Genomic DNA, 19,215 nt, shown 5'->3' on the forward strand with positions numbered 1-19,215 from the left:
AATGATCGAAGGCATCGGAAAACAACGCTGATCTGTTTGCTCCAGCGCTGGTGCGAATCACGACCGGGGGCAGTATAGTGTGGCGGTTTTCACAGCGAGACATCTTCCGTCGCGTCGTCGATCACGCGTAGCTTTTATCTCCTCCTTGCACCGTGGTTGAAGAAAGGGACGCGGTTTTTCCCATATTCGTGGACAGCTTTACGTGGTGGTGTTGAACAGTTTATAGAAGCAAAGATTTTGCCCTTTAGGGCTATTAGCCGCGCACGACCTCACCCGCGATCGATCGTTCATGTTAAGACGGCCGATGACGTTGACGGCCCTGCTGGAGGCGCAATATTCGGCCGAGTAGTTTCCTCAGACCACTGTGCGGCCTCCCAGTCCTTAGCGAGGGGAGGACTCGTCAGACAGTAAAAGGATGTGGGTTAGGGTGGACCTTGGGAACGGGTAAAAGCACTGGCAGGGAATGCGATGATAGTGAGAATGAAGGGAGCAGTAAAGGCTGATTCGCACGCAAGCGGCAACAATTCAGTTACAGCTTGCGTGCAGCAACTCAGCAACAACTCAGCTACAAGCGGCAGCGACACAGCGATAATTTTCAAGCGTGTTGGAATTGCGTCGCGTTTGTCGATCGAGCCACCGCGCGACAACTCAAAAACGGTTTTAAAGCCAAAGCTTCATTACGCTACATCGGGCAGCCGTCACTTAAGTTTTCATCTTCAAGTGACCTTGACAAATACCGCGCCTTTCCTTTCTTATAAACCAATATACAATGGAAGCGAAACCTTCACTACGCTATAGGTATATATCAGGTCTTCGTGTGACACTAAATTTGGCCTTCAAGTTACCTTGGCCTAATTTACCTTGGCCAAACTTAAAGGGAGAGGGAGCCCTGGGTTATTTGTGCGATGTCCGGACACGTTAATGGCTCTGGTATGCTCTGGTACCAGCGCACTAAAACCATCAACCACTTAAGACTGCAATAGAAAACCAAAATAATTGTGAGGCAACTGTGGATTATAGTAAAATACTTTTATGAACATATTGATACAGCCGGTATTATCTCCCAATGCGAAGCCAATTTTCGCTTTTGAAGTTCGCCCTGCGCTCACGACTAATTAAGACTGCCATAGGTAACCAATGTCATGCGACTTTAAATTATACTGAAGAAACCATGAAATATTTTAAGATACTTTTATGAACATATTGTTACGGATGAGGAAGATAAATTGGACAGTGGCGTGGGCAGGAGCGCTCGCATAGGCTCGCCGGCATTCATTAAAATCATCTCATCGCTATCCCTCGTGGTCTTTTTTCACCGGTAGCAATATTGATAGATATTCTCTAAGCTTGTGATGTGTAGCAAAATTTTGCTTCCGAAGTTTTTAGCGCAGCAATCGAGACTGCCATAGAAAAATAAATATCAAAACAATTATAAGCCTACCGAAGAAGCATCTGCTCATGTAAATATTACTGTAGTGCAATTTTAATGATATGAGAAAACAACACGTTCAAGAACGTTCTCGAAATTTGTCCGAAATTTCTGAATATGAGGAAGAATGGATAAGAGTCTATGCCATTGGTCGCTCGTCACTAAGGGGTTATAGTATCGTTCAAAACTGAAATTAAACGAACGATACATATTGAATATGTGGCACTTACATATTCAGCAAACTGTTTGCAACAGTATTTAGGATATTTAGGAAAATAAGAAAGCTATATATCTTAAAATTCAGTCGAAATAACGTTTTTATCAGCAAGGAATGGAGTGTGATAACGTGACTGCAGCACACGCTGTATTATCACAACGTGACAGGGGGTCACCAAAAGAGGGTAGCTTTGCCGCTGTCCGCCAGGGCAGTAAGAAGCGGCGAAATCGTTGCCGTCTGCGGCGCCGTCAGGCATACTGCCGAGACTTCTTGAGCAAATATAAAGAAAAAATAAATAAGTCGCTGCTTTAGCAAACCTGGAAATCTGTTAAGAGAGAATGTGCTTCTAATTCTAAGCATCCTGAACAAAATCGCGCTACTGGACTCTGGAAATTTCAATTTCAAAGTAGCAGCAGCTAACACGAGGCCTGTGATCTGAAAAGAAGGAAGTCGCTAGATTAGTACGCCTACATAGTATAAAGCGAACTTTATCCAGTGGTAGGCACAGAAACCGACTGACTGTCAACAGTCGTTACTATAATGGCTGCCACCATGGTTGCATCTTCCTGCTGCAGCCACTGCATGTTGTGATGCCATGGTAGTGCGACCAAGTTTTCTTGCTGCGGGCGCGGAGAGGGCAGCCGAAGTAACGGGATGGTGAGGGACCGTTTTGGCGTTAGTATTACGGTTATTTAACTCTTGAGAGTGGATGCGCTTGCTGATGATCAGCGAAGTCCCTCTGTCGACCGCTTGTATCTCACCGCACCCCTCCTCTAGTGACCGGACTCGCTTTTATACCCACGAGGCTGTCCCGGCATGCTCCCGGCCACAGGTCGTATAGGGACATAGCGAAGCTCTGGGGATTGTACCAGACGCTTCGCAGCAGCAGGGCTCTCGACTGGAGGTTGACTCATAGGTGATGCTGCAGAGGACAGCACACGTCCGGGAGCGTTGACGATGCTCGTATACATGCATGGGCAGCCAGATGAGCGCGCTGTGTCGGCGCATGGCTTCAATAGGCGGCCAGCAAGGGGAACTTTCTCGGTAAAACTTCGGGCACAAGAGTGCACCTTCATGGGTATGCAGCCGTCGCTTAATTATTAACTTGCTTAAGGGAACCGCGGTTATTCTCACCTTAAATATTTTGTCGTGATTTAGCTCTGGTTAACCCTAATTGAATTGCGAAAGCAATAGCGGAAGCTTCTTTAGCCTGCTACATTATCCCCCATCATGCCCTATCGGTGTAAGGTGCTACATTATTGGGGACACTTAAGCTCATCCTTTAAGAGTATGACGCGAGAGCGTAAGCTACCAGGGACGTGCCTCCGTGTCGTAGGGGTAACGAGAATGCAAACGGTTCTAGCAGGCTGATTCTGATATCACCCTCCCATATGAAAGGAGCGGCCCGAGTTGGCAGCTCCCCCCTGTGGCATAGGGATAACGTGAATTCAAATGTCATGACAGGCTGATTTTTTTTTTTTTTTTATGAGGAGACCGTAGCTACGCCTCTTCATGGCGTAGCTGCGGCCACCCGATGTCTCGCTTTGGATTTCGTAGTATTTCTTTCGCAATAAAACAGAAGCTGCCCTGATTTTCATTCTCTCCGGATACTTCAAAGGGCCCAAAGAAAGAGACTACTAGAAAACGAGCGCACGCGTTGTAAAGGCTCCCAACCACACGCGGAGTATTTCTCACCGCACTACAGCTGTCACTGAGCTTTTTCGGAAAAACACTCATGAATCGGATTCGCCGAGTACGGAGACACGCAACGTGAGCGATGAGCGACGCGGGAGCTGAACTTGCCAACAATGGAAACGCGCTTCGCGGCATGCAGCTACTATACCGTCATATGCTTCGAAGTGCTTTAACGCTTGAAAGTCCTCGCCCTGCTCTGGATGACCGATGAATCGCGCCCGAACTGTTCGGCACCCTACCAAGCGCTTGTGGCCCGCTGCGTGGAACAGTCAGGATATATTGTAACGTCACGAGCAGTGGGTCGCGCGGCTTCCCCACTGCGTTCTGCGCGGGCTCTCGTCGCGGGTGCCAGCGGAGCTATAGCTAGAAGAACCCGCAGCAGCCTGCAGAGCGTAGGCAAAGGAGCGCAGTGCGAAGACTGCACGGTAAGTGCCTTGTCACTGGTTAGATTTAAGCTTTTAAAAACACGAGGTGTTGAAGGTTGGAACACGAAGTGAAATTATTAAGGTACCTCTATTTTTTTAAAGGTAGCGACAGGTCTTGATCCAGCCGCCCCTCCCTCCGATAGGCCGGTTGGCTGCACGTGACCTCTTCACCGCCAAGCTCCGCCCAAAGGGTCCAGCGGTGCTCGCTGCACCGCTGAAATGCACGGCGGTCTGCGCTTGCCAGCGTGGTATTGGCCGATTAGTTAAGCAAAAAGTACTTCACATGCCTCTATTGCATTTTTAGGAGCGTATATGCAGTTCAGTTCAGTTCAGTTCAGGCGTTCAGTCGTGTCCGACTCTTCGTGACCCAATGGACCATGTCACGCCACGCTTTCCGGTCTCTCACTATCTTCTTAACATCACATAGCTTCATCTGCAATGCCTCGAGAATGCCATCTAACCATCGCGTTCGCTGCCTACCCCTTCTCCGGCGACCCTCAACCTTTCCCAACATCAAATCTTTCTCCAGCGACTCCTCTCTTCTCATCAGATGACCAAAGTAGCTGAGCTTTAACTTTAGAATTTGACCCTCCAATGAGCAGTCAGGGTTTATGGTCGACAATATCGACTGATTTGATCTTCTGGCAGTCCAAGGAACTCTTAAGAGTCTTCGCCAGCACCACAATTCAAACGCGTCAATTCTTCGGCGGTCAGCCTTTTTCACAGTCCAACTCTCGCATCCATACATCACAACTGGAAAGACCATAGCACGGGTTATACGGATCTTGGTTGGCAGACTAATGTCTCTGCTCTTTACTAGGCGGTCAAGGCTAACCATTGTTCTCTTTCCCAGAAGCAGGCGTCTCCTAATTTCATGGCTGCAGTCTCCTTCCGAGGTAATCTTGGCGCAAAAGAACAGAAAATCTGTCACAGCTTCCACTTCTTGTCCATTGATGCTCCAGGACTTGATAGGGCAAGACGCCATGATCTTCGTCTTTTTAATGTTCAGTTTAAGCACAAACTTCTCACTCTCTTCTTGTACGCGCATCAGAAGTCTCTTGAGTTCCACTTCACTTTCTGCCATTAAAGTGGTATCATCCGCATATCTAAGGTTGTTGATACGTTTTCCAGCAATCTTCACTCCAGCTGAAGACTCGTCCAGACCGGCCTTCCTCATGATGCACTCTGCATATAGGTTAAATAGGCAGGGCGACAGTATGCAGCCTTGCCTCACCCCTTTCTCAATCGGAAACCAATCAGAAAGACCATGCCCAGTTCTGACTGTGGCCTCTTGCTCTTCATAAAGGTTCCTGAGGAGACAGATGAGGTGAATTGGAACTCCCATCTCTTGGAGAGCTTGCCACAATCTGCTGTGATCTACGCAGTCAAACGCTTTCGCATAATCAATAAAGCAGAAGTAAATGGGTTTCTGGAACTCTCTTGCTTTTTCCATGATCCAGCGAAGGTTGGCAATTTGGTCTCTAGTTCCTCTGCCCTTGCGAAACCCAGCTTGCACGTCCGGAAGCTCCCGATCCACATACTGCTGCAGCCTACCTTGCAGGATTTTTAACATCACCTTGCTAGCATGCGAAATAAGCGCGATCGTGCGGTAGTTGGAACAATCTTTGGCACTGCCTTTCTTTGGAATGGGGATGTAAACTGACCTCCTCCAATCCTGTGGCCACTGCAGGGTTGTCCAAATCTTTTGACATAATGTATGCAGTGTGTTAACAGCGTCGTGGTTGAGGTTTTGAAGCAACTCAGCTGGAATACCATCAATTCCGCTAGCTTTGTTCTTAGCAAGGCTGGCTAAGGCCCATTCAACTTCACTCTTCAGGATGCCCGGCTCGAGATCAGTAATCACAACCGTCCTATGTTGGGTTTGCACATCCGGGTCCTTCTTGTACAGTTCTTCTGTGTATTCCTGCCACCTCTTCTTTATCTCTGAGGCTTCAGTGAGGTCCTTGCCTCGTTTGTCCTTTATCACGCCCAGCTTAGCACAGAAGCTTCCTTTGATATCTTTGATTGTCTTATACAGAGCTCTTGTGTTCCTTAATTGGCTGTTGTCCTCAACTGCTTGACACTGTATGTTCAGGAAGGCATTCTTATCTCTCCTTGCTATTTTCTGAAAATCCGCATTGAGAACCTTGTATCTTTCTCTTTCCCCCATACCTTTTGCCATCCTCCTTTCCTCAGCTATTTGCAAAGCCTCTTCAGATAACCAGTTTGCTTTTTTGCATTTCTTTTGCTTTGGAACTACCTTAGTAGCAACTTTTTGTATTATATCACGAACATCAGTCCACATCTCTTCGGGCTCTTTGTCTTCTAGATCTAATTCTTGAAATCGATTCCTCACTTCCACAGCATATTCTAATGGAATCTGATCCAGATCATACCTGAAAGGCCTTCTAGTTTTCTGCGTTTTCTTCAATCGAAGCTTAATTTTGGCAACACGAAGCTGATGATCGGTGCCACAATCGGCCCCAGGCCTTGTTTTTACTGCTTGTATAGCGCTTCTCCATCTCTGCCGGCAAATAATATAATCGATCTGATTCCTGTACAGACCGTCCGGTGAAATCCATGTGTACAGGCGCCTCTTGTGCTGTTGAAAATGAGTGTTCGCTATGGTCAGGTTGTTTTCTTGACAGAACTCTACTAGCCTCTGCCCAGCTTCATTTGGCTCACCGAGACCGAACTTGCCTGTAATTCCGGATATTTCTTCACTCCCGACCTTAGCATTCCAGTCTCCTATGAGAAAAACGACGTCTGATGATGGGGTGCGGTCTAAAAGGCATTGTAGGTCCGCATAAAATCTCTCAACGTCAGCTTCTTCAGCAGCAGTGGTCGGTGCATAGACTTGGATAACTGTTATGTTGAAAGGGTGACCTTGGATGCGAAGTGAAATCATTCGGTCGTTTTTAGGGTTGTACCCTAGCACTGCTTTGCCCATTCTTCTGTTTACTATGAGAGCGACCCCATTCCTTCTCTTGGATTCGTGCCCACAATAAAAGACATAATGGTCGCCGGAGTTAAATTCTCCCATTCCGGTCCACTTGAGCTCGCTGATACCCAAGATATCAATGTTCAATCTGTTCATTTCTCGCTTGACGATATCCAGTTTACCTTGCGTCATAGATCTTACATTCCATGTTGCTATGTGATATATCTCCTTGCAACATCGGACTTTCCGGTCGCTTCCCGACACATCCACAACTGAGCGTCCTTTTGGCTTTAGCCCAGCCGCTTCATTCGTCCTGGAGCTACTAGGAATCGCCCTTTGTTCATCCCCAGTAACATGTGGGACGCCTTCCAACCTGGGGGGCTCATCTTCCGGCGCCATATCGATAATGGTATTGTGACTGGCCATAGGGTTTTCTTGGCAGGAAATACTGGAGTGGGTTGCCATTACCTTCTCCAGTGAATCACATTTTGTCAGAACTCTCTGCCGTGACCTGTCTATCTTGGGTGGCCCTACACAGCAGAGCTCACGACTTCATCGAGTTTCGCAAGCCCCTCCGCCACGACAAGGCAGTGATCCATGAAGGGGCGTATATGCAGTACTGCTTAATGTTTAAGCGGACGCAAGACTTACATCTCTGAACTCAAATCTTGAAGCGTGCGTGAGTCATGCGGCTGCGCCGGGCTGCTGAGCTTTCGGCTGCCGGAATCGTGCGGAAGACGCAAAAAAGTCATTTTACATTCTTCGCGGTGACAATAATAGCAACAGAAGGAAGCTATGGCTTCATGACATCGGGCGTAAGATTTTTATGGCCACGGAAAACATCCGACTATGCGAAGGGATTTCTGTCTGCTTAAAAAGCCGTTCGCTTGCCCGGGATAACCTTTGTTTGGGCATATGCTATTTCATGAGCAAAATATCAAGAACGCTATGACTATGTAGTCATTACTTGTACTGCGGATGTCTAGTGAGATGTCACTACCGTTTCGAGCCCCCTTACTTTCCCGAACAGATCAGGACTGCAATATTACGCGTGGAATCAATGCTGTCAAAATGCTCAGAATGAAAACCCAATGCTTGATAATGCTTATTACGAAAATTTAGTCCGTACAATTGATCAGTTAATGGATATAAATGAAAAATGAAACATTGGAAAAGGAGGACGGTGCAAATGTGTCAAAGTGATCGCAATGGAAAGTCAATTTTTGCCAATGCTAAATATCGGTGTATAAAATTAAAAAATTAAAACGAAAATTTGTACCATAAAAAGTGTAAAAACAACCGTGTGCTTGAAACGCTATTGAGTCATTGTTTTAACGGAGGGGTCTCGCAGCGTTGCACCTAATGCAAACAAGTTCCGCTGAACGCGCACAGGGACTCGTCAAATTTCAAGAGGCGACATCCAAGTTTACTGGTGATATTATTGCCTGACAGGCTATAAGGAAACCAAAACAAATAAAGAATAGAAAAGTCAGAAAATATTATCCGTGAGCTTTGTATCGCATCATACCTTATTTTTTTTTTTGTATTTGTTGGAAGATATACATGCGTTGGTAATGCACAGCTGCAGAGAAACTGACTTTTTCTCCAAAATAAAACTATCGGAATACTGTGTAAACGAAATAAACTCGAGCCAAGAAAAGTGTGTAAAACGGAGTATATCCGAACGGTTACAAACGCAATGACGCACTTATTTCATCAGAGCGCTGTGCGCAACGACGTTCTCAAAGGTTGCAGAAAACTCGGTCTACTTATTTTTTATTAAGGAAACGAGCCCAATAAGCTTACTAAAATATCGTTTCTACTTCAAGTTCGGTACTAATTTTAAAGCATAATTAATGAATAGTTTCCTAGCCGCTGTACTGAGGAGAATGGTTCAGAAGAATGAGCTGACTCGTTTAACGCACGCGTTTTTTTTTTTTTTTACGTTTATGCTGCACACGCATATTTAAGTTATTATTCCTGTCTTTTGAAGTTTCCTGAGCAGCAGAGGACACAAATCTGTTGAATTCACCGGTTTATGTGCGCACCAAGTGCGGCTTCATGAGTACGCGGTATACGCTCGAAAGAGGTCCACGCGTCGTCTGCTAGCGCTGCCCCTGGACCCCTCGAGAGGGCGCTCGTGTAGTTGTCGCTACCTTTAGAAAAATAGAGGAGCCTTAGAAATTATGACTCAACAGTGCCCCCTACAGACTTTTTCACGACCCTCGGAGAAACCGGTTTGACTGGGCTGTGAAGCAGGCCTGGGGGGAGAATCCTCAGCACTTTCCTGAGTTATGAGCACAGCCCAGTCTCCAATATGGCAGCTCCCTTTGGCCATTTTTGAAAAGGACTTTTGTCTTCTAAAAGGAAGGCAAAACGTTAAATTACAGTGCCATATTCCGCAAGCTGGGCTGACATTGTGTAAGCCAATTTTCAAACCCAGTCTTAGTCAAAACTCTCCAAAAGTTATTCGTTTCAGCCGGATAATGAAGACATGACGGCACCATTAAATATAAAAATACCCTGAAATTCTAGAGAATGATTTCTTATCGCGCCAAAGAAGCTTAACGCTTGACGTGCACTTTCAATGCTCCGATAGATGGAGCATTCAAGGGACCTTCATTCCACTAGAAGAGAACGCTGTCCATGTCCTGAAGACTTTTGGTGAAGGGTGTACCTACTACCTGGACTGCTAACTTGCTTGTCGCAAATTTATTTATTTATTTATTTACAAATACTGCTATCCCATGACTGTGCGACACTGCAGGAGTGGGTACAAAAAATTTTCACTTAAAACAGAACAAAAAGCACATAATAGCAAATAATCGCGAGTGGGTTCAATAATTCCGACACAAAGTACAAGACAACATTGTAAGATCAAATGATCAGGCAGTTCTTGCACAAACTGATCCCCAGGCAGTTGACGTAACGAGCTATTTAAATTATTCCACAGTTCAACTGTAAAGGGAAAGAAAGAAAACTTAAATCAACCCAAAAACGGAATAAACGGCGAGATGTTAAAAGGGTTTGTACGGCGAGTGACACGCGCGGAAGAAGTAGTGAAGGAAACGGGGGCGTCAACGTAAATTTGTTTGTTAATGATCTTGCGAAGGAGAATAATGCGTTCATACATGCGTCTGTTTTGAAGTGTGCCAAGTGATAGATCGCGAGCATAAGAAGAGGGTGAGAAGTGCCAGTCATACCTCTGATATATCAATCTTCTCGCTTTTTTTTTTTTCTGACGTTTTCAAGCTTAGCGACATCTTTAGCAAAGTTCGACGACCATACTACCGAAGCATATTCAAGGACAGGCCTTATTAAGCATTTGTACGCTGTCAGCTTGCAGTTTTGGGTTGCATCTTTTAATGTACGTTTTAAGAGTCCAAGCTTCTTGAGTGCTTTGGAGCATGTTAGACTCTACGTGTCCGTACCACTTCATATTAGAACAAAAAAGTTACACCGAGATGTTTAAATTCTTTTACGCGTCTTAATGGATGTTTATCGTTAGCATATGAAAAACGAGGAGGAGTTTTCTTATTAATGAAAGTCATGGACACGGTTTTGTAAAAATTTATCCTCATTTGCCAAGTATTGCTCCAATCACAGAATGAAGAAAACATTTTGTTAAGAGTTTGCTGGTCACGTGCGCTATTGACATTTGAATAAGAAAGCTCGCAGCCTGTCCCACCTATTCCAGGGTGCTTCCCCCTTTGTGGAATCAGCCAACGTGCTTGTGCACATCATCGCCATTAATTGACACGCGATCGTGCAGTATGAAACGAATTTCATGCTGTTCTTTTGAAACTTAAAACACGTCAATCCATTTCAGACGTTTTTACTCGATACTGCGATATGATACCGGTCATTAAGGCTGAATCGTTTCCTTATAATGAAGGGAACTGCGCATCGAAAAAGTGTCACATGTGCGCTTGCGAAAACGAGCTTTTTTTTTTTTTTTTTTTTTGACGATTACAAATTTGTGTTCAGAGAAATGTGCTTGTGCGTTCTGTGCAGGGGGGTTGTACAGCAAGGTGGGTGTCGTGTACAAGCTCAATGATTAGACGGTTAATTAGCTACAAGTAACTAATCAACTTCTTATTTTGATTTTATGGAGTATATCGCGAAATTGAAACCGGTCAGCATCAAATGTTAGTCCGCCTTTTTAAATTTGCTTCATCGACAACGTGGCTCGAAATATCAAGCGTCAAAAATACACTATCTCAAGGCTCGCTGAGTTGGCCTTGCATAGTTATAAAACAATGTCGATTGCATTTTTATGCCTAAAACAGGCATAATTTATGCATTTAGTGATGTAGAAGCAGTTAAGATAATTGTGGTAACAACAGCACGCGCAGCACGACATATTTTATAAATTTGTAACGCGTGAAAACCGACTCAACGAGCTTTCGGATGCGTACATTTGACATCCGATATTTCGAGCCACAATGCCGAATAAGAACATTTAAAGAGAGGACTCATATTTTAAGTTGACGGCCTCCAATTTCTTTACATAACATAGCCTCTTAGAATCAAAAATAGAAAGTTGATTAGCTAATTAATCGTCAAATCATTGTTCTCTACATATGAGTAATGTGCGCCTTGCTGCACAGTCCAACTGCATATATAGACCGCACCACCATATCTGTCAAAATCTACCAGTGTGAAAAAAAAAAAAAAAAGAAACAGTGAACAGTGTTAGGCTTTCATGGTTAAAGCAATAATAAAAAAATAAAAAGCGCAATACGTTGCGACACAAATGCCGTTTGCCGTTACTCACGAGAAATGCTCGAATGACCTGTAGTTTCCTCTTGATTTGATCCCGTGAGAGAGACTAGCGCTATGGTCCCGGCCTTCATGGAATAAAATTATGGGGAAGACTTGAGCTCCGCCTTTGAGGGGACACGATAGCTAGCCGACCACACAACATACAAAGTCCCGCTTTAACCAAGCCGTACGACCGTGCCTGCGTAGAAGCTTATTATAGGTGTAGTGTACCTGACTCCTAGGGAACTGAAAGGTTGATTCCTTATTCCACCTTCCCACCTTGCATGAGCAACCCAGCTCTTTCTGATATCACGTGATCTAATTAAGTCGCACAATAAATCATCGTAGAATCAGTGCTCGGCCATGCCTACTACCACCTGCCAGTGCCACGCCCGTGATTTAACACGGACGTGGCGCTGGCAGGTGGTAGTAGGCATGGCCGAGGGGTAGTAGAGGTGATAGTAACGGGACCTTCAACGCCATGGCGTTAAAAATGTGATGGGCGTGCGGCCCTGCAGCAACAAATCTCCGCATTGCTCAGGAAGTAGGCGCCTCTCGGTTCGTGAGGAATCAGCAAGATAGGCGCGCGTCGAAAACCTATAATCATAGGAACGAGGCAACATTCTCGGCGCAAACGCCATTGCACCAACAGGTGCAGAATAATTGGTGGACGCAGTAAGAAATGGGCCCAGTGCCCTTCCTGACAAGCTTGCGCTGAACTTTTGCCAGTGTTGTGTCACCGCGGAGCAGAAAGGTGAAAATATCTGCAGACGCACAAAGGGCCTGTAGTAAAACGATAAAAGCTCACACCCGGCCACGGTGCACCCAGCATATCTTGGTGCCGCTACGGCGCACATCGGTTTGCAGGCTGCGAAATGCGGACACGAACTGTGTTTTAGAGATTCCGTTCTGTGAGTGCGGCCCGCTAAGGTAAGCGCGCCCTTTCGCATTTCCCGCGTAAAGCGTATACAAAATACCTCCTCTTATATATATATATATATATATATATATATATATATATATATATATATATATATATATATATATATATATATATATATATATATATATATATATATATATATATATATATATATATATATATATATATATTTCTGGTAGCGCCATTATGCTTTGGTTCTATTTTTTACCTACCTTCTTCTGTCTCACTCGGATTTTTTTATAGCTCAGTTCAGGCAAGTATTTTCTCTTTCTCGTTGTCTTTGAGCATGGCGTAATGAGGTCTACTGATGAAAACATTGGATCATGCGTCAGCCGTGCCGCCACTTTCTAAGTTGTAACTTGCACCCATTTTTTAAGGTCACCGAAAATCTGGCGTCGGCGCCGGCGTCGGTGTTGACGTTGTTTGGCTTGGTTTGGTTTGTAGGTCATAACGTCCCAAAGCGACCCAAGAGACACCGTTGTGGAGGACTCTGAAAATTTCGACCACTGGGGTTCTTTAATGTGCGTGAGCTTTGAAAATTCACAAGCATGGAGCTGGCAGGCGGTATAGCTGGCAGCTGACATGGCCGCGGACTGACGTTTACGCCAGTCAGTCCGCTCCCGCAGTTGGCAGCTCCTGTCATATGGCAGGGTGATATCGGAATTAGCCTGCCAGGACCCTTGCATTCATGTTACCTCTAGGCCACGCCGGCACGTTTATGCGGCTTGGTTAAAGCGGGGCTTTATATATGGGCTGGCAGCCTACGCTATCGCGTTATTCCTTAGAGGCGGAACTTGTGTTACATATAATTTTGTTCTCTCAGAAAAAAAGGTGGTGTTTATTTATTTATTTATTATTATTATTATTATTTTCTTTTCTTTACCGGTGAGACTGCATACATTTCACGTCTGAGCAGTAAATGCTGGTGCGACCCGCTCTTTTAATTCGACCCAATACTTTTTGCTGCTATGCAAAAAATGCAGCTTGATTGCTACGAGGGGAGATCAAAAAGTTTTGCAACTCGGGTGTAACCAGACTTCTGCCATTGATTTCTTTGTACCATTTGTTCAAGTCATTTTTCGAACCAAGTGCCTTAATGCCAAGCCTTTCGGGTTCACGTTTCATTGATCTATCAGCAGCGAGGTAAAAATGGCGTCCTCTCGCGAGTTTCAGCTTGAGCACTGGAGCCTGATGAAGTTTTTGTCGAAAGAAGTAAGTTCCCCCAGCGAAATTCACCGTATAGAATGGTGAATGTGTATGGCAGCGAATATACTTCGTATGTTACAGTAACTCGTTGATTCAAAGAATTTAAACGCGGCCACGTGGACGTGCAAGGCGGCCCGTTTCCAGAATGAATCAGCACTTGAACCGATTTTTTATTGCGATAGCAATACTGCGCCAGGTTTCGGCCCATCACGTCGTCCCGGGAAGGGCCACATTTGACCTTGAACAGACAAGAAGAAAAAGAAGAACTCTCGGTCACCCGCAGCTAATGCTTTCGCTCCACATTCGGTTCAGCAGCATTGAACCCTTCTCATTTATATGTGGGCTAGTAGCTTACGCTCTGGCGTCATACTCTTAAAGGATGAGCTTAAGTGTCCCCAATAATGTAGCACTTTAGACTGACAGGGCGTGACCAAAAGAGGCTTCCGCCGTTGCTATCGCAATTCAATTATAGGGTTAACCAGAGTTAAACCACAACTAATTTTTTTACTCCCTTCTGAGAGCCTTCTCATGAAGAGTCGCTGAATTTGTGTATGAAGTTGTCACCTAATTTAACATTTTGTACGGGAGTGGTTTCAGAATCGTCTATTACATCTCTGGTACTTTGAAGGTCTCGGCCCGGTGGGCGCCACGAATAGGTCGACACCACCATGTGCCTTTGTCAAGGGAGCTTCTGTACCTCTATTCATTCAAGCAATCCAGAATATGTTTTCAACCGCCTTGTGACTGGAGACAGGACGTAATCCTACGAGTGGACTGCGAAGCAAAACAGGGGCATATACGGAAAAATCATTCGGAATTCTCGTCTCCGATAAAACTGAAGCCCGAGCTATAGGGAAGAAATTGTTAGGGACAGTTTTTTTATTTCTTTTTTTTTTTTTGGGGGGGGGGGGCGCGAAGGAGATATTACTTATTGAGTATCTGTATTAAGCAACATTCTCCGATGATTGCAGTAGGCATTCTGGAGAAAAGTCGAGAATTTGTGACAAGAGGCGTTCTTGTAGTCTATGACAATGCCCCGACTCACAAGTCTCTTGTTGCCGAGGCTGCCATTCGGGAGCGTGACTTCAAAGAGCTGAGCCCCCCACACTTTATCCCCGCTCTGGGCCCTAGTGACCTTCTTCCAAACCTGAAGAAACACATAAAAAGAAGAAGCTTAATTCTTACACGTGAACTCGCTACAACCTCTACATGGGAGTTGCACGATAACCAGGAAGCTTTTTTAGGTGTCAAAATTCTTTCAGGAAAATGGAAGTACATTAGTGTTATGGAAGATTATGTTGCAGCATAATCTTAGTGGATATAGTGAATAGTGCAAAATGTTCCGCTGGAAACCATGTTTACAAATGGTTCAGTTAATTGGAAAAGTATTTTGAATATAGAAGCGTGCATAATACATCTTCGCGACATTTTACAGCATAATACCTGTATAAAAACACTTCAAGACTATATAACACAAGCACTTCTCATATCTCATCACTCAGCTGATATCAGCTGATTGCCAGCGTTTACGTTTATATATCTCCATAAAGAGTGTCCTCAGGTCGGCTAGTGGTAATCTGCTGCTTGGCAAACTTATTAAAATGAATGGTGAGACTTTTTATTCATTCTGAATGCGATGGAGACAAGTTAATTTCTGCTGTGTTATGTTATTTGAAAGCAGCAGTAAATGCCAGAACACCAAAATAAGTTCACGTAGTAGTTGTATACATAACCCTTCCACTCAATGCCTTCTCATCTGTACATTTATGCGACGTGCATTACATTGATAATGCTGCAATATATACTTAATCTGGGCCCAAAGGAGTAAATCTCAGCTTTGTCTAACAACCACCCAGAATTGATCAATTTTGTTTGAACTGCTACTGTTCTTGTTCAGAACGGTGGATAAATGCGTGAAAAAAAAAAAAAAAAAAAAAGTAGGCTTAGGTCAGCGGGGTAGAATCAGTTCAGTTTAATTCCCCAAGATTATCATAAGTTTCCTGAAAATATATGACTGACGAAAAATGAGTGGGTGTGAGCGGTTTCATTTAAAAAATTAGGAGGACGCGCTTGAGCTTTGCCTTAAGAGTAGACGCGATAGCGCTTTTGACGCAACCTTTTCATTCTGCAAATTTTTTATTTTTTTTTTGTTGAAATTAATTGAAATGAAAAAAAAAATATTATTATTATTGTAGCATCTCTATACAACACCAACACACCTTAAGTCACACATACGATAACGCGTTCAGCAGGTTCGTCCCTAGCACATTTGGTACCAACGACCCTTCGTGGCCTATATGCGTTTCATGCCCACAATAGCGACAAGTGTGTTTCATTGAATTGCTTCTATTTTCTTAAAACCTTCCATTAAAGGAACCTCCTCTTCAGTTTTGACTTGATTTGGACCCTTCGCAATTCGTTGGCTTTATTTGAAACTTCTCGAATCATTTCCGACAGCCGCAGAACGTCGACGACGCCAGGTTTTCAGTAGAACTAGTTCATTAGGTATCGTGTAATAGATGGCTTTATGTGCACTTGAAATCACTCTGATGCGATCGATGAACGTGGTCCCACTGATGGGTGCAGCGCGCCTCTGATGTGTGAGATGTTCGCAAATAGCTCGTGGGCATTCCTGTATTCATCACATAGTTTATACATGGCACATGCATTTTTGACTGACAAATGATTTTGACTACTCATATCTTCATATAAAGCGCAATGCAATACAGCCCGGGAGTTCAGTTTAAGTGAATGAGGTTTGGGACGAATCAATTGAGACTTTTATAAGTGGTACAGCTCAAATACGTAAAGGTGCACTTGTTAACAAAGTTTTCATGATACCGCCGGCCAAAACTGATGTCTGGACATTCTTGTACAGTCCAATGTATGTAGTACACTTATTGTACCTCCAGGCAAACATCCTGAAACGCTATTTGCAAATAATATATGTTTTATACGTTTGTGCTATTCTTCACCAAAATGACTATCCATGTGATGTCCTGCAGATATCACTGTTGGACATAGACATTTGGATCATGCTCGCACTTTTAACGAATGTTGGCGATTGGCTGGGTTGGTTAGCTGTCGTAATTATGAAGAGCTAACTTGAACACGAGGGACAGCATGAATGGAATGGATACACTGGGCAAAGCGCTTGTGTTCATGAGTGGTCGGTGTGGCTAACTTGGTGCTCCCACCTCGCGTCGTTTCTCCTGCACGTGGGCCCACTCGGTGGCGTGCCAGTCATGGACCTGGACGAGCTGCTGCCAGAGATAGGGGCCTTCGGGCCGTACCAGAAGTGGATCTACTTCCTCCTTTGCATCCCGGCCACGCTACCCGCGGTGTTTACGCTCTTCAGTAGCATCTTCGTGTCGGCCACGCCGCGTCACCGGTGCCGGGTGCCCGAGCTGGAGGCCCTGTACGATGCCTTCTCGCCCGCCGAGCTCGCCGAGTTCAGCATCCCGCGGCGACCTGGCGGCGGCGAGTGGGAGAGCTGTCGTATGTACGACCTCAACTACACTGCAGTGGTACTGCGCGTGCGCGATGAAGGCTTGTTACCGCGCCCCGACAAGTCATGGCCGACCAGGGATTGTAACCAGGGGTGGGTCTACGACACTACCTACTACGATGACACGCTAGTGACTCAGGTAATGAACAGTCCGAACGCCTATGTACGCCGAGCGATTGTCTGCTCTGCCGGCTCTGCGACGAATAAGATGCGGTGTTTTGCCGATTTTCAATTGAAGCATATTTGCCGGGCGATTGCTGAATGCGTTTATCAGTTCTAATTAGCTGAGATCAACAGATTTTTAAACTGGTGACCTTAAAACACACCTTATACCGTAGAGTTGTCAATAATAACCGTCACAGCAAATATATCCGATAGACGCACCTAGTTTCGCTGTAGACACTTCGAAGTGGCGACAGTGTACATGCTGCGATTTTGACAGAGCTTCGGGTGGCCTTCTTCGACGTGCACAGATGGACGTTGTGCGCGACGACGCGTGGAAGGTGTCCATGGCTCAATGCTCCTTCTACATTGGTAGCGTGGCTGGCAACCTGCTCTTCGGCTACATCGGGGACAGGCAAGTGGTCCCGTGCATATAGGCAAGTACCGATCGAGACGGTAGTATACGTACTTATTAAGGCTGAGACTTAAGCTGTATACAGTTTGGGCCTCGATCATGTTTAGGAACCAGCGCCGCACAGTTACAGTCGAACACCAATACAGAAGGGCACATGGGGAACACGAGCAAGTTAGTTCGAAGGGCACACGTAATACATGATAAGGAGAGCGACTACAAATGTCGCGGCAGCCGCCTTCAACTAATAATGTTCACTGTCCATAAGAAAAAAACATAAAGAAAATTGATTACCTTATTGTGATCCTTACGTTATGTAATGGCTGCCGTACGTAAGATTACTTTGGTAAAAAGGAAATTCTAAACGGTCATTTCCATCCTGCTGAATCCCTCCTGTAGAGCAGGAATTTAAGAAATCCAGGCTCAGTACACTTTGAAGTGGTCGGCTCTTCTGCTTTTAAGGCTTACTTTAGACTTGAAACAGAAGAAAATGAAGAGCCAAAATAGTGATCTAAACCGAACAAACGCGTATACCACGTCCTGAAATATAGCTGCAATTTAACAGCCCTCACTGAGAAATGGAAACTCGCAACCTTTGGCCTATGCAAACTAAATGTCAGCTGAAGCAACCCACCTGAAAGAAGGTATGGAGCCTATCTAAATTAATTTCACGTTTAGAGATGGAAATATGCGCACCGCGATCCAAAAGAACCAGCTCTCTGAATCCGTAAGGTTTATTTTTCTTTTTTTGCCGTTTAACATAGCGACACAAGACATATAAAAAGGAAACAAACGAAATTAGCGCTGACGCTTTACAAAGCATTTCTTTAAAAGTCAGCACTTATGAATTGTTTACGTCGCTTGTTCTTTCCCAATGTATATTTATTTTTTCCCTGGGCATTTTTTTCCCAATGTAATTTGCATTGAAACTGATTGATAGAAGTTGCGCCTTAATTGCGCATTGCATCGAAACTGCGAGTAACATATACACTCTAGACCCCCCCCCCCCCCCCCTTCCCCCCTTCCGTACACATCCCGCCTTAGTTGCGCTGTAATTAAGGGGTAATATGCAGATAGCCGTCGATAAATTAGCTTTTTCCTGCAACGAGGCCATCACGCGTAGAAACAAATTCCCTAACCCACTTCCTCCTAAACCTGCAAAGCACCCGTCGTGTGTAATTATACTCACCATCTAACACGTGCATTTACAGTACAAAAACAAGCGCCACCGGCAACCTTCGCCTCTGTACATTCCTTAATTTTGACCACCTGCAAATCATTCGGTTTCCATGAGACTTAGGAGCACGCCCCGGGGTTCCCTTTTCTGGTTGGCACAGTGGCTTCGGCGTTAGCCTGCGAGCCCAAAGCCATGGGACCGAAACCCAGCCACGGCGGCCAAGGAGACAAAACAAAAAAAGCCTCCCTGTGGAAATGTTATCTGAGTGTGGTGTAAAAATCGCGAGCGGTGGAAATTAATATGCATTCGTTCTTGTATATATCGTCATTCAAATTC

At 44.9% G+C, this 19,215-nt stretch overlaps 1 protein-coding gene and 1 long non-coding RNA gene across 5 annotated transcripts in view; one reads left to right on the forward strand and one right to left on the reverse strand.

Moving 5' to 3' along the window:
• Nucleotides 1-19,215, forward strand: part of LOC146205251 (organic cation transporter protein-like) — a 199,655-nt gene that overhangs the window by 91,768 nt on the left and 88,672 nt on the right. For 2 of the 4 annotated variants that reach the window (XM_084582499.1, XM_084582473.1), the window contains exons 1-3: nt 3,627-3,766; nt 16,864-17,267; nt 17,602-17,705. In XM_084582499.1, the coding sequence (XP_084438625.1) occupies nt 16,866-17,267; nt 17,602-17,705 (506 nt within the window). In that variant the 5' untranslated portion in view covers nt 3,627-3,766; nt 16,864-16,865. Of the gene's footprint in view, nt 1-3,626; nt 3,767-12,311; nt 12,402-16,863; nt 17,268-17,601; nt 17,706-19,215 lie in introns of those variants that run through there. The other 2 variants (XM_084582490.1, XM_084582482.1) reach the window with 2 other exon arrangements.
• LOC146205254 (uncharacterized) lies at nt 13,346-18,298 on the reverse strand. Its single transcript, XR_014701563.1, has 3 exons — nt 17,997-18,298; nt 14,666-14,767; nt 13,346-13,858 (listed from the first exon to the last, which is right to left on the reverse strand). It is a non-coding gene; the product is annotated as an uncharacterized LOC146205254 (long non-coding RNA).

This window comes from Amblyomma maculatum, chromosome 1 (genome assembly GCF_055883805.1).
Source record: "Amblyomma maculatum isolate TAMU_Amacu chromosome 1, ASM5588380v1, whole genome shotgun sequence".
In the NCBI taxonomy this organism is placed as follows: domain Eukaryota; kingdom Metazoa; phylum Arthropoda; class Arachnida; order Ixodida; family Ixodidae; genus Amblyomma; species Amblyomma maculatum.